The 15,251-nt window shown below is 48.2% G+C and overlaps 1 protein-coding gene across 1 annotated transcript in view; it reads right to left on the bottom strand.

The window, feature by feature from the left end:
- Positions 1 to 5,528: 5,528 nt before the first annotated feature.
- ric8a (RIC8 guanine nucleotide exchange factor A) overlaps positions 5,529 to 15,251 on the bottom strand; it is a 68,021-nt gene continuing 58,298 nt past the window's right edge. The window contains exons 7-10 of the mRNA XM_073049986.1: positions 13,435 to 13,579; positions 11,290 to 11,440; positions 10,510 to 10,629; positions 5,529 to 8,179 (exon numbers count right to left, since the gene is read on the bottom strand). Coding sequence (XP_072906087.1) covers positions 8,068 to 8,179; positions 10,510 to 10,629; positions 11,290 to 11,440; positions 13,435 to 13,579 — 528 coding nt within the window. The 3' untranslated portion in view covers positions 5,529 to 8,067. The remainder of the gene's footprint in view (positions 8,180 to 10,509; positions 10,630 to 11,289; positions 11,441 to 13,434; positions 13,580 to 15,251) is intronic.

Raw genomic sequence — 15,251 nt, 5'->3', positions numbered from 1 at the left:
TCGATATCCACATCACTGAGGACCTTATATGGTCTGTACAATAGACAATAGGTGCAGAAGTAGACCATTTGGCCCTTTGAGCCTGCACCACCATTTTGAGATCATGGCTGATCATCTACTATCAATACCCGGTTCCTGCCTTGTCCCCATATCCCTTGATTCCCCTATCCATAAGATACCTATCTAGCTCCTTCTTGAAAGCATCCAGAGAATTGGCCTCCACTGCCTTCCGAGGCAGTGCATTCCAGACCCCCACAACTCTCTGGGAGAAGTTTTTCCTTAACTCTGTCCTAAATGACCTACCCTTTATTCTCAAACCATGCCCTCTGGTACTGGACTCTCCCAGCATCTGGAACATATTTCCTGCCTCTATCTTGTCCAATCCCTTAATAATCTTATATGTTGCAATCAGATCCCAGCTGTATGGTGAAAAAGGCACAACAGCACCGCTTTCACCTCAGACGGTTGAGGAAGTTTGGTATGGGCCCCAAATCCTAAGAACCTTCTACAGGGACACAATTGAGAGCATCCTGACTGGCTGCGTCACTATCTGGTATGGGAACTGTACCTCCCTTGCAGGACTCTGCAGAGAGTGGTGCAGACAGCCCAGCACATCTGTAGTTGTGAACTTCCCATGATTCAAGACATTTACAAGGACAGGTGTGTAAAAAGGGCCCGTAGGATCATTGGGGACCTGAGTTACCCCAACCACAATCTATTCAGGCTGCTACCATCCGGGAAGCGGTACTGCAACATGAAAGCCAGAACCAACAGGCTCCAGGACAGCTTCTTCCACCAAGCCATCAGACTGATGAACTCATGCTGATTTGTGTGTACTCTATATTACACTGACTGTTCTATTTATTATAAGTTGCTATGAATGCACTTGCACATTTGGATGGAGATATAACGTAAAGATTTCTACTCATGTATGTGAAGGATGTAAGAAATAAGCTCAATGCTGAAGGATAGCCCTATTGTACACACGGCCCCTCTACAGTGGTGCTGCTCACCAGCCTGGAGGACGCATCTTCGGGAGATGCCACCCCAGCAAAGGGTCCCTGTACAGTAGGGCTATCCTTCAGCTGTGGGGAGACTTACTTTGTAAACCTCCATCCTCTTGTGGCCCCTGGTCTTCAGGCTCAAGAGACTCATCCCTCTGTTGTTTCAGGCCACAGATACACTGAGGCACGCTGATCTGCACATCAGAGGCATCCTCAGTCTCTGGCACTGTTTCCCCTCCCTAGGATCTTGCTGGATTTCAGAAGCCACAGGACTCAATCATCTTGGTTCACAGCAACAGCCTGTTTTTTCTCCGGTTTTCAGAAGCTTCTCTCTTCGCCTTCCTGCCAGTCACCTGAACCCACCCCTCATGTCATTCACACCGTGTCCATCCCAGACTTCCAATGCCAATGCTACAGGAGGAGGGAGGTCCAGCCGCATCATCCTGTGCCTCCGAGGCAGAGTTGGCAGCCTGACTGTTTGGGCACTTCTTCCAAAAATGCCCAAACTCTTCACAGGCATGGCACCTTGGGTGGTCCGTAGTTCACAGGACGGTATAGTAATGCCCCTCAAAATAAACCTGAAGCTGCCCCTCGGCATCCCCACCCCACTCCAACTGCATAAGCAGACGGTGCTCATAACCTCAGGGAGGTACCTCAGCCCTGTACCATGCTGAGGTTATTTTGGGTTGCACCTCGCCAATGGGGCACAGAGAGGGGAAAAGGACCTTGTCAGGGATTTGTGAGTGGACATCAGCAAGGATTACCATCTGCACGGGGCCTTAACACTGGCTCCACCTGCATAAAAACCTTTAACCCCTGAGTTAGGGCCAAAAACACACCCCTTGGTGACTTCAAGTAGAATATCTGTTCAAATGCGCTACTGCAACAATGCCCTGACAGCCTCCAGCAGTATCCACCACGGCCTTTCTGGCAGCATTCCTACCAACTGAAGTAGGCACAGTACACTGTGTACAGTGTTCTTTAAAGTCAGTAATTTGAACGAGTGGTCCTCTTCGTGGACTGTAACACCTGATCCCGCAGCCTCACAGAAACATAGAAAACCTAGAGGCACAATACAGGCCCTTTGGCCCACAAAGCAGTGCCAAACATGTCCTTACCTTAGAGCTACCTAGGCTTACCCATAGCCCTCTATTTTTTGAAGCTCCATGTATCCATTCAGGAGATTCTTAGACCCTATCGTTTCCACTTCCAACACTGCCACCGGCAGCCCATTCCACGCATTCACTACTCTGTGTGAAAAAAAAACTTACTCCTGACATCTCCTCTGTACCTACTTCCAAGCACCTTAAAACTGTGCCCTCTCGTGCTAGCCATTTCAGCCCCGGAAAAAAGCCTCTGACTAGCCACATGATAAATGCCTCTCATTATCTTGTACACCTCTATCAGGTCGCCTCTCATCCTTCATCGCTCCAAGGATTAAAGGCTGAGTTCACTCAACCTATTCTCATAAGGCATGCTCCCCAATCCAGGCAACATCCTTGTAGATCTCCTCCCCTTTCTATGGCTTCCACATCCTTCCTGTAGTGAGGTGACCAGAATTGAACACAGTACTCCACGTGGGGTCTGACCAGGGTCCTATATAGCTGCAACATTACCTCTCAGCTCCTAAACTCAATCCCACAATTGATGAAGGCCAATGCACTGTATGCCTTCTTAACCACAGAGTCAACCTGAGTAGCACATTTGAATGTTCTATGGACTCAGACCCCAAGATCCCTCTGATCCTCCACACTGCCAAGAGTCTTGCCATTAATACTATATTCTGCCATCATAGTTGACCTATCAAAATGAACCACCTCACACTTATCTGGGTTGAACTCCATCCGTCACTTCTCAGCCCAGTTTTGCATCCTGTCAATGTCCCACAGTAACCTCTGACAGCCCTCCACACTATCCACAACACCCCCAACTTTTGTGTCATCAGCAAAGTTACTAACCCATCCCTCCACTTCCTCATCCAGGTCATTTATAAATATCACGGAAAGAAAGGGTCCCAGAACCGATCCGAGGCAGACCACTGGTCACCGGCCTCCATGCAGAATGTGACCTGTCTACAACCACTCTTTGCCTTCTCTAGGCAAGCCAGTTCTGGATCCACAAAGCAATGTCTCCTTGGATCCTATGCCTCCTTACTTTCTCATGGGGTACCTTATCAAATGCCTTGCTGAAATCCATATACACTAAATCTACTACTCTACCTTCATCAATGTGTTTAGTCACATCCTCAAAAAATTCAATCAGGTTCATAAGGCACGACCTGCCTTTTACAAAACCATGGTGACTATTCCTAATCATATTATGCCTCTCCAAATGTTCATAAATCCTGCCTCTCAGCATTTTCTCCATCAACTTACCAACCACAGAGACTCCGTAGACAATCCCTCCATGATGTACTCCTTTTCAGCAGCTGTGACACTATCTCTGATCAACAGTGCCAAGCCCCCACCTCTTTTGCCTCCCTCCCTGTCCCTTTTGAAACATCTAAAGCATGGCACTTCAAGTAGCCATTCCTGCCCCTGCACCATCCACATCTCTGTAATGGCCACATCATCATAGCTCCAAGTACCGATCCACACTCTAAGCTCATCCGCTTTATTCATAATACTTCTCGCATTAAAATGGACACATCTCGAACCATCGGTCTGAGTGCGTCCCTTCTCTATCACCACTTCTCTATCCTCCCCCTCGCACTGTCTCCAAGCTTTCTCTATTTGTGAACCAACCTCCCTTTCCGCTGTCACTTCAGTTCGGTTCCCACCCCCCAACAATTCTAGTTTAAACTCTCCCCAGTAGCCTAGCAAACCTCCCTGCCAGGATATTAGTCCCCCTGGGATTCAAGTGCAACCCGTCCTTTTTGTACAGGTCACACTTGCCCCAAAAGAGGTCCCAATGATCCAGAAACCGGAATCCCTGCCCCCTGTTCCAGTTCCTCAGCCACACATTTATCCTCCGCATACATTTTTGAGCTGCAACCCACCATGATGCAGTCAGAATTCAAAAGTTCAACACCACCGTTAGTATATTACACAGTCTACACCCAGTGGAACAACAGCAAACAGAAAGAAAAAAAACAGTTCAGAAACGAGATGGGATGAGAGGCAATAAAGGACTGGATAGGTGGGGGTGTCCTTGTGGTGTTAAAATCTCAGCACTGTGAATAGTAGCATCTTCCCGAGCCAGTCCATTCTTCCATCAGCCGCTCCAAAGTCCTTTTCACCCAGTCGCCCTGGGCTAGGAACGCCAAACGGGAGGGATTTTCCGCTGTTACAAACGGAATAAATCCGTCCCTGCTCCTAGGAAACTTCAGTAATCCACCAGATGCACCCACTGCTCAGCACCGAGGAGACACGGACCGAAACCCTCACCAAACAGAATCCTTCCAGGAAAGGAAACTATTTCAGCCCACTGCTGTGGTGGACTCCCAAAGCCTTCTGGCACCTATACATTACTGGAGCCAGGCCCCACAATCTTATCCAAGAGCCAAGCCCATTTGAGCCATCTCTCATTGACTACTACAATCCAATTCAGGGATGCAAGTGGGAGGCAGCTGCATGGGCTGCTGCTCCACACCCTCTGTTTCCCGGCCTTTGTTCACCATCCTGACACGTCACATGTGAGGGGGTGCTCAATGGAAGTCCCTTTACTAGGGAGTTCTTCCCATGCACCTTGGGGATCTGGGGTACAGGCTGCTGCATAGAGCGGTGCCCTGCAATAAGTTCTTTAGCTTGTCACTTCTGCGGGCTGGAGGAGCTCGTGTACCACACATACATGGAGTGTGCGAGGCTGCAGCCCCTTTTTGCACATCTCCATGGGCTATTCCTCACCTTCTGGTTACATTTTAACTCCACCCTATTTATATATGGTCATCCAGTAAGCAGGAGGGGGCATGGAGGGATGTGGATGTCCTTGTCAACTTGCACCTGGGGCTGGCGAAAACAGCTATCCAGGGGTTCTGGAAACGAATGGCAGAGGAATCTTCCTCGGCAGTCTGCCTGGCTATGTGTAGGGGGTATGTCCATGACCAGGTAACCATTGAGAGAGAACATGCGTTGTCCATGGCGACCATAGAGGCATTGTGGGACCATTGGGCTCCACGGGGGATTAGAGCCATCATTGAGAGATGGAAACAGTTTAATGTCGTTTGTCAAGTACTTACAATTGCATTGGTCACTGGTTTGTATATATTGTAGAACTGAATTTGTAATAAATATATTTTGTAAAAAGAAGCACTTTCTGGCAGTTTCCAAAACGGTTTGCGATTTTGTGGCAAATTTTCAACTTTAAGAGAGAGAGTTCCAACAGTGTGAGCCTCTCTCATACCGCCCTTCCCACGGTGTGGCCCTCAATCAGCACCACCCCTCCCAAAGTGTGACCCTCCCTTGCTACCCGAGGGAGATTGGCCTCTGTCTCCTCCCTGAAAATCTGTAATTTGTTTCCACAGTTGGCAAGTCAGGCTCACGAGGAAGGTTCCCATCTCACGGAATAAATGATGTTCTCAGCCAATGTGTTTAAAAATCTGAATATTTTGAAGCTTTTATTAAAATAAAGTGAACTGACACTGTAACATCTAACTCTGGCTCGGCTCAGCCTCATCATCGGGAGTTCATGAGAGTCTCTAAATGGGGGGCGGGGGCATTACTCAGCACACACTGCTCAGACCTTTTCTCCTCCAATAGCATGTTTCCCCGTTCACGGCAACTGTGATCACCCACCTACCCTCCCTCTCTGGGGGGCGGGGGAGGGTTTGATTGTGTGCCCGGCTGTAAAACCCTGCTCTGCATTTAGGACGGTGGGAGGAAAGAGGGGTGGTAGTGAGGGGGAGGGGGGAGTTGGGGGGTGAGGGAACAATAGCGAGTGTGTGGATGAATAAGATAGAAAGGGACAGGTGGTGCATTCGTGCATCAGGGTGGACTGTGTGTGTGTGTGGACAGAGAGGTGTGTGAATGGGTGTAAGAACATAAGAAAATGGGAGCAGGAATAGGCCATCTGTCTTCTATTAGTTAACCAATCCTTCATCCATTTTAATACATCACCCCCAACTCTATGCATCCTTATCTAATGGATAAATGGCTCCTTTCGAATGCCCATCTGTTCCCCTCTATCCACTGCGATCCTTATATCCTCAAAGTGTGTGTATAGTGACAGTGGAGTGCAAGCACGTGAGGGTGGACAGAGGGGTGCATGTGTGTGTGGGCACAGTGGTTGGTTGGTGTGTGTGTGTGTATGTGAGAGAGAGAGTGGATGGTGGTGTCCGGGAGCGAGATTCACATTGCTCTGTTCTAGATGGACAGACCTGTAAACACTGAACTAATACACAGATGTGGTTTATGAGTGACATTTCAAGCTGTGGGTTGATGACAGTTTCTTTGTGGAAGTTTGCTGTGGTAAACTGCCTCGTTCTGTTCCAAACACCCTCTCCGAAGCAGAGCCCAACATTCCACCACGATCGTTTCTCCATCCACGCCTGTCCTCGACAGTCACTGTGCCAGAGGCTGGTGCTCTGGCCACCGTGTGCCCCACACTCGATCTGGGGGGGAGGGGGCGTGCAGTTGGTCAGTTCGCACTGCGACCGGCCAATGGTTGAGCTGTCAGCAGGAGCACATACTGCTCCACTCCCTGCTGGCAGCAGAGCAAAGCATCTTCACACAGCAAGAGTTTAACCAGACACCACCCCCCAACCTCATTGATCAGTACCAACATTCAGCAGAAACACCCTCTCCCCGATCACTGGAAAGTTTCTTGTGTAAAGCCTCCCTCCACAGCCCAGAATTTGCAAACTACTCCAACCCAGGGCCAGTCCAATCATCGCAACACACTGGTGAACCTCCCCCCTGTTTATCCAAGCTACTCCTCATCTAACATCATAAAATATAGGAGCAGAATTAGGCTATTCAGCTCTGTCAGTCCATCAGGCTGATTTATTATCCCTCTCACCCTCATTCTCTGCCTTCTCCCCATAACCTTTGATATCCTGACTAATCAAGAACTTACCAACTTCCACTTTAAATGTATCCAATGACTTGGCCTCCATAGTCGTCTATGACATTGAATTCCACAGATTCATTAATCTCTATGCTCCTCATAGAACATTCCAGCACAGTACAGGCCCTTCGGACCACGATATGTGCTGAACTTTTAACTTATCCTAAAATCAATCTAAACCTTCCCTCCTACATAGCCTTCCATTTTCTATCATCTTTGTGAGTCTCCTAAATGTCCCTGATGTATCTACCTGTACCACCATCCTGGCAGTGTATTCTACCAGGCCAGGATCATCATCTCCCTCTGCATCCGGGAGTCAGCAGGTGGGGTGGCTTGACAGGGGCAGGGTGGGTGGGGAGAGGAGATGCTTTAATGTGCCAACTATCAGGCTTGGGCTTAGCAGCTCCTCCTCCCCTGCCAGGAAGACCCAAGGTCTGTAGAACAACATAACAAACACACACACAGAGGGCAGGACACACCTTTGGGACCAATTTGATGAATGTTAAAAACATCAACAATGAACAAGCAGTTCCCCACGGATGCTCTGTCAGTGGAAAACAAAATCTCTGGCTGAGTCCAGGTGAGAGCACGTTCAGGTGCAGACCTCTGCGCCCATGCCTGCAGCAAGCTGCCTCAGTAAATCCCAAAGTGTAGGTGGAATTGGGACAGAAAGGTCAGACCCACAGAGTAACAGGACCACCATAAAGCTCAAGTCTCAACTTCAGTCCCCTCTCGTGGGTCAGAACCACAGAACAGGGGGAGAATTAGGGGATGGGAGAGTGCAGGAAAGAGGATTGGTGGGAGTGGAGGGCAGGAGGGGTGGGGCGAGGTCCGTCCTGAGCTCTCGGTGCTTGGTCTCACTCACAGGAGGAGAGCTTTATTACTGACACCGGCACAGCAGAACCTCATCTCTGCTCTTGGTGAACAGCCTGCTAATGCTTGCCCTCTGCATCTCTCACGATAACAAGCAATTATCATCTACACCGCTGATTTACTGCTACAGCTGGAGGTGTCCAGTGCCTGTCCACAGGTGGTGCCAATACTTTCCTGGACACCCATCTCAATCTGAATCCGAGTCTGATTCGGACACTTCGGCCAATGGCTGCATCACCTCCTCCAGAGGAACCAACTTCCCGTCCGGGGCCAAGCTCATCGGCTGAATTATCTGATGCCTAAGATGAAAGGAAACAGCAATAGTGTCAAATTCCCAAAACCCCGACATTGGGAGCCACACAACTGCCACTAGGAAACCTCAATGCTGGGAACCAAATCCTGGGAACTTGTGAGAAGATCCAGCACTGACTGGGGGTAGGTCTGGGTGGGTGTGGGTAGACCTCATCATGAATTTTGGGATACTGCATTCCATGGCCAACGAGAGCCCGTTGGACACAAGCCATCCAATGATTGACCATACGAACATAAGATGATAAGAAATAGGAGCAGGAGGAGGCCACCTGGCCTGTCAGGCCTGTCCCACCATTCAATAAGATGATGGCTGATCTGGCCATGGAGTCATCTCCACCGACCTGTCTTTTCCCATAACCCTTAATTCCCCTACTGTGCAAAAATATATCCAACCTTGTCTTAAATACATTTACTGAGGCAGCCTCCACTGCTTCATTGGGCAGAGAATTCCACAGGTTCATCACCCTCTGGGAAAAGCAGTTCTTCCTCATCTCATTCCTAAATCACTCTCCCGAATCCTGAGGTTATGTCCCCTAGTTCTAGTTTCACCTACCAGTGGAAACAACTTTAATGCCTGTCTTATTTATCCCTTTCATAATTTTGTTTCCATAAGATCTCTCATTCCTCTGAATTCCAGCGAGTACAATCTCTCCTTGTAGTCAAATCCCCTCACCTCTGGAATCAATCTGGTGACCTCCTCTGCAGTTCTTCCAAAGCCAGTATATCCTTCTTCAAGTAAGAAGACCAGAACTGCACACAGTACTCCAGGTGCAGCCTCACCAGTACCCTGTACAGTTGCAGCATGATCTCCCTGCTCTTGAATTCAATCCCTCTAGCAATGATGAACAACATCCCATTTGCTTTGACAGCCTGCTGCACCTGCAAACTAACCTTTTGGGAGTGCTTGTGCATGAATCACAAGTCCCTCTGCACAGTAGCATGCTGCAATTTTTTTTCCCACTTAAATAATAAATCTGCTCTTCCATTTTTCCTTCCAAAGTGGATGACCTCGCATTTGCAACATTGTACTTTATCTGCCAGTCCCTTGCCCACTCACTTAACCTATCTATATGTAATTTGCTGTAAGGTTTCACTGCTAATGTAATGGCCTCTCTGTAATGTTTCACTGCTAAGGTAATGGTTTCTCTGTAGCAGCAGGGCTTGGGTTATGACTAGAGATAACGGGGGGCTTTGAAATGCATGCTAGCCAATGAGAGGCATGTTCTTTCTTGTGGGTCTGGGACCAGGGATTTTGCGGTCTTTTGTCGGCGAGAGATGAAGAGGGAAGACGTGTGGAGAGAGCTGATAGACCGCCAGATGGAGTGGACTCGGAGCGAGGGTCCGAAGATTAGTTATGCTTGGAGGACATCGATGGGGGGGGGGGGGGGGGTGGCGAATGGACAAATCTGTGAGCTCCAATGTGCACATTAGACTGTTTCATTAAAATGGGCCCTTTTTCTTCTATTTACCAACCCTATAGTCAGATTAAGATTTATCAAGTTCACTCGTTTAATTGCATACGTGTACTGTGATATTTTACAGTTCGGATTTGTAACTGGGCAACACATCACGCAGCATCCACACAAATGAGATTACTCAGTTTGGCTGTGCCAGAGGCTGTCTTCCCCTGGACAAACATGCTGGCTGAATCTCGGAGTTACAACTGACTGCTCCACCCTGGCAGCATCCATACCATCTGTTTTTATATTTTTTGCTATTTATTTTCATAATCTATCTTCCATTTCTTTATTGATCATTTGGTGGTACTTTGTTGTTTTATAAAGATTTCCCAATCTTCTAGTTTCCCACTACTCTTGGTGACTTTGTATGCATGAGGTTTTAGTTTGACACCTTTTATTTCCTCAGTTATCCAAGGCTGGCTCTCCCCACCTTTACTATTGTTACTTTTAACTGGAATATGCTTCTGTTGAGCACCGTGAAAAATCTCTTTAAAAGTCTTCCACTGTTCCTCAACCATCCCACCATATAGCCTGTGTTCCCACTCTACACTAGCCAAATCCTCCCTCATCCCATTGTAGTCTCCATTGTTTAGGCATAATACACGGGTTTTTGATCGAACTATTGCATCCTCCATTTGTACAAGAAATTCAATCATACTGCGTTCACTCTTTCCAAGAGGATCCCTAACTACAAGGTCCCTAACTTTACCTGTCACATTGCACAGGACCAGATCTGAGATAGCACGTTCCCTTGTAGGTTCAGTAACCACACTCAATAGGCAAAAACCTGGGACATTCTGACTTTACCAAAGGCACGACTGAATCCAGAAAGGAAAATTAAATTAGACCAACCTCACCTGGCCAGTTTGTCAAACATGTTGAATAATTTCATGGCTTCATACTCCTTCTGGGCTTCGCTCATGCCATCCATTGGATTGGCCGTCCTTTCTTCCACCCGCCCAGTCACTGGATTAATCCTGTAACACAAGTGAGAAGTCATCCCAGCTCCTCCATACCCCATCATCATGCCTCCCACTGGTCTCCACACCTCTCCAAACTGCCGTCACCCTCCCCTTGCCACACCCAACCCTGTGGGGCAGTAATTGAGCAAAGAGAAACTATTTAATGTAAGTGACAGAGATTCCCCTTTCACAGCCCCCCATCACCATGCTGGAGGCCAAGTACTTCACCCCCTGCCTGGGCACGGAGCAGCCTCAGGTCGTCCAACATCAGCGAATTTGCCCCGTCGCAATGCGTCTCTGCCATCACCACCCTTGGCTCAGTTTGTCCTGTCTAACCCACCACTCCGGGGCTTCACCCCATTGTAAATACCCCTAATTATCACATTAGCATGTCTCCAACCCTGCCACCTTCCCACCCACACACTCTCTAACCCCTCTATCAGTTCTCTCACACACCTTCCCTCCTCCCTCTTTCTCACACCTCCATGTACCCTCCTTCCTTCTCCCACCCCCTTCATTAAACCTCTTTCTTGGTCCTCCTCTCTTCTCTTCCATCAGGACAGGGAGTTGGGAGACCCAGACCCAAATGCTTTGCGGTTCCTCTCTGCCCGACCTGCTGAGAATTTCAGGTGATTGTTAATCACTCTGTGAATGCAATGTGTGGGTGAGACTCACTCAGCCTTGGCCTCCTTGTACTCTTCGGTGTCTGTGTCCTCGTCCTCGGAATAGTCCCCCTCCCCCTCGGCTGGGCAGCCCCCCATCAGTCCTCGGACAGCCAGGAGACCTGCGGCGTTCCCATACCCAGTGTACTTCACGAACCGTGTCACTGCAGCAAGACCAGAGAGAGTCAGAGATGAATGTGGGGGCGGGGTAGTTTCACATGCCAACACTCCATTCCTGGCAGACGGCTGGAACATCTGGGAATGAGCAGCCAGTCAGCAGCTCCAAGAATGGACCTTTGCCACAGAGAGGGACAGGTCAGGAAACTTGACAGAGCTCAGATCCAAGACCACACTAACCAAGATCCATCCAAGAATCTATTCTATCAACTCCAAACATCAGGAGGCTCAGGACCCAGAACCCAGAGTTATACACAACCACTGGAGGAACTCAGCGGATTGAGAAGCATCTATAGAGGGAAATTAAATTGAAGTGGATGTCAAGTCATTTGGTATATATAAAGCAGATGTTGATAGGTTCTTGATTAACCAGGGGTTCAAAGATTAGAGGGAGAAGACAGGAGAATGGGGTTGACAGGGAAAATAATGTAATTAGTTTTGCTACAACAAGTGTATGGGACATTGGAAAAAAGTTGAATTTCCCCATGGGGATGAATAAAGTATCTATCTATCTATCTATCTAAATCAGCCATAATGGAAAGGTGGAGCAGATTCAATGAGCTGAATGCATCTGTGTCTTATGAAGTCAGTCAAGATTCCCCAATCTCTCTTTGGTGCCATAGACCCTTACCATTAAACAAGGGGTCTGGGGTCTCCAGGTTTGGAACCCCTGGTCTAAATGGACAGTGTTTAGGCTGAGACCCTTTGTCTGGACTGAAAAAGGCTGACGGTCAGTATAAAAACTTTCACCCCAAATCTCTTGCTGCACCTTTCCCCTAATCTCTCTCTCTCTATATCAGCCAGCTCCCCTCTATTTTCCAATCTAGAGACCCGAACCGAAACGTTGGCTGTCCATTTCCCTCCACTGATGCTGCCTGACTGGCTGTGTGTTTCTAGGTTTTCGAATTTGAGTGTCACTTGAAACACTTCCATGACTTTTGAACACAAGAGCCAGTGAACCTATACAAATCACTGGTTCAGCCACGACTGTGTGTCCAGTTGCAGACACCACACCTCCAGAAAATACAAAGGTTTCAGAGAGAAGGAACATCCCAACTTCCTTTCTCCTGCATTTTGTGCTTTCATTTACAAAGCCTGGAATCCAAGGACCTGTAATTTTTTCTGAAACTGCCCTGCCACGTTCACCCAGCCATACACTAATTACTGTGTGAAACTTCACCCGCCACCCACTGGCCTAACCCAAGAGTCTCTTTCTCTCTCTCTGCCTCCCCTTTTATGCCCTCTTCCCAGCTGACTTGCCAGCTGTGAACGAGAAACTGTCCTGTACACCCAGCTGCTCCAATCAACCATGTCTCCAAAAGCACTTAAACAGTACACCCCATGGACTGTACATCTTCACCCCAGTCCAAAGCACCACCTCTCACTATGGGCGAAACACCAAGGCAGCCATTTGGTTTATTAACTTGTCTCACAGAGCAATACCTTTCACCACAAAATCTCTCTGTAACCGATTCCCCAGCCCCCAACATTCCCATAAAATCCTCCCAGATTCTACCCCTCAGCCACACACTAGGAATTTGATGTACACTCCAACAGTGAGAGGTGCTTCAGGTAAATGAAAGGACACAGCTATCGTAAATGTGAGAGCAAAGGATGAGATTGGGAATTTATGACAGCTGGAGAAATTGGCAGAGAGGGGTTTCTAAATAAATAGATGACACTGATCTGAAAGATAGAAGACATATTATTGTCTCAGTAATGATACAGATCTGATGAGTTGTAACAGGAACTTCTGTCATCAGGTGAACGAGGGGGCCTAGGGCGGGTGCCCTTGGACGGGAGGGTTTAGGAAGGATTCAGAGGGAAATGGGGCCAAACGGAGGGAAATGGGCCAAACGTAGGCAAATGGGACTTGCATGGACGGTATATTCATTGGCGTGGGCCATTTCCCTGCTGTCTCATTCTGAGAGTCCGTCCTGAAGGTGGGACTGAAGGGAGATGGAAAGACAAGGCTTCTCACCATTCTCCTTGCAGAGAACGAAGAGCAGCTCAGCTGCACAGTGCTTCACGTCCGTGTCGATGTGAGTCATCAATCGCACCAGCTTGTTCCGAAGCATGTTCCCAACCTCAGGCCGGGTCTGGACATCCCGGAGTGGAGGCAACACCTGGACATTGAACACACCTGTTAGGAGTCACAGCTGAGTGAGGTGCAAAGACACAGCAAAATCAAAGCCAACACCAGCTCCCAACTCAATCTGCACACAAACCCCGGTGCGTTCTCTGCACAAACACACAATCCCCTGCGTATACACAAATACATGTTCACTGCACACATTTCAGCAGACACGGCGTTCTGCGGGGCTGTGCTGTTACATTGACCAGAGTTCCTGGGTCCTGCAACATTCCAGGGGCAGCTGGTGGTCTGGTCACCGGGGCCAGGTGGTGTGGCCACCAACACTGACATGGGTTATTTCAACCCAACAATGGCACCATGGGGAGAGTGAAGTGGCACATGGACCCTGTAGAGATTACAGAGGAGGACGTAGTTGCTGTCCTGAGGCAAATTAGGGTGGATAAATCACCAGAGTCTGACAAGGTGTTCCCTCAGACCCTACGGGAGGCAAGTGCAGAAATTGCCAGTGTCCTAGCAGAGATATTTAAATCATCCTGAGTGACAGGAGGATAGCCAATGTTGTTCTACTGTTTAAGAAAGGCTCTAAACTAGGAGAAGGTTCTTGGAAAACTGAAAGGTTTAAAGGTAGAGTCACCTGGACCAGATGGCTACACCCCAGAGTTCTAAAAGAGGTGGCTGAAGAGATTGTGGAGGCATTAGTAATGATCTCTTAAGAATCACTACATTCTGGAATGGTTCCAGAAGGCTGGAAAATTGCAGATGGCACTCTATTCTTCAAGAAGGGAGAGAGGCAGAAGAAAGGAAACTTTATGCCAGTTAGTCTGACCTCAGTGGTTGGGAAGATGTTGGAGTCAATTACTAAGGATGAAGTCTCAGGGTACTTGGAGGCATACGATAAAATAAGTCGTAGTCAACATGGTTTCCTCAGAGAAAATCATGCCCGACTAATCTATTGGAATTCTTTGAACAAGTAACAAACAGGCTAGACAAAGAAGAATCGGTTGATGCTGTGTACTTGGATCATCAGAAGGCTTTTGACAAGGTGCCACATATGAGGCTGCTTAACAAGCTACAAGCCCATAGTATTACAGGAAAGATTCTAGCATGGATAAAGCAGTGGCTCAATGGGAGGAGGCAAAGTGTGGGAATAAAGGGAGACTTTTCTGACTGGCTACCAGGGACTCATGGAGTTGGGACCTTTTTTTTATGTTATATGTCAATGATTTGGATGATGGAATTGATGGCTTTGTTGCAAAGTTTGCAAACAATATGAAGATAGGTGCAGGTGGTTTTGAGGAAGCAGAGAAGGTCCAGAAGGACTTAAACAGATTAGGAAAATGGGCAAAGAAATGGCAAATGAAATTTCTTTCCCACCACCAAGCACAACTTTCCCTTGCCCCCACTTTCTGCTTTCTGCAGGGATTGCTCCCTATGCAACTCCCTTATCCATTTGTCCCTTCCAACTGATCTCCCTTCTGGTACTTATCTTTGAAAGGGGAACAAGTGCTACACCTGCCCCTACACTTCCACCATCACTACCATTCCGGGCCCTAAACAGTCCTTTCAGGTGAGGCGATACTTCACCTGAGAGTCTGCTGGGGTCACATATTGTGTTTGGTGCTCCTTGTGTGGCCTCCTGTATATCGGTGAGACGCGACGTAGATTGGGAGACCGCTTCACTGAGCACCTCCGCTCCATCCACC

This window comes from Hemitrygon akajei, chromosome 6 (assembly GCF_048418815.1).
Source record: "Hemitrygon akajei chromosome 6, sHemAka1.3, whole genome shotgun sequence".
In the NCBI taxonomy this organism is placed as follows: Eukaryota; Metazoa; Chordata; class Chondrichthyes; order Myliobatiformes; family Dasyatidae; genus Hemitrygon; species Hemitrygon akajei.
The sequence above is the reverse complement of the archived record's forward strand: the minus strand, read 5'-3'. Positions and strand labels throughout refer to the sequence as shown.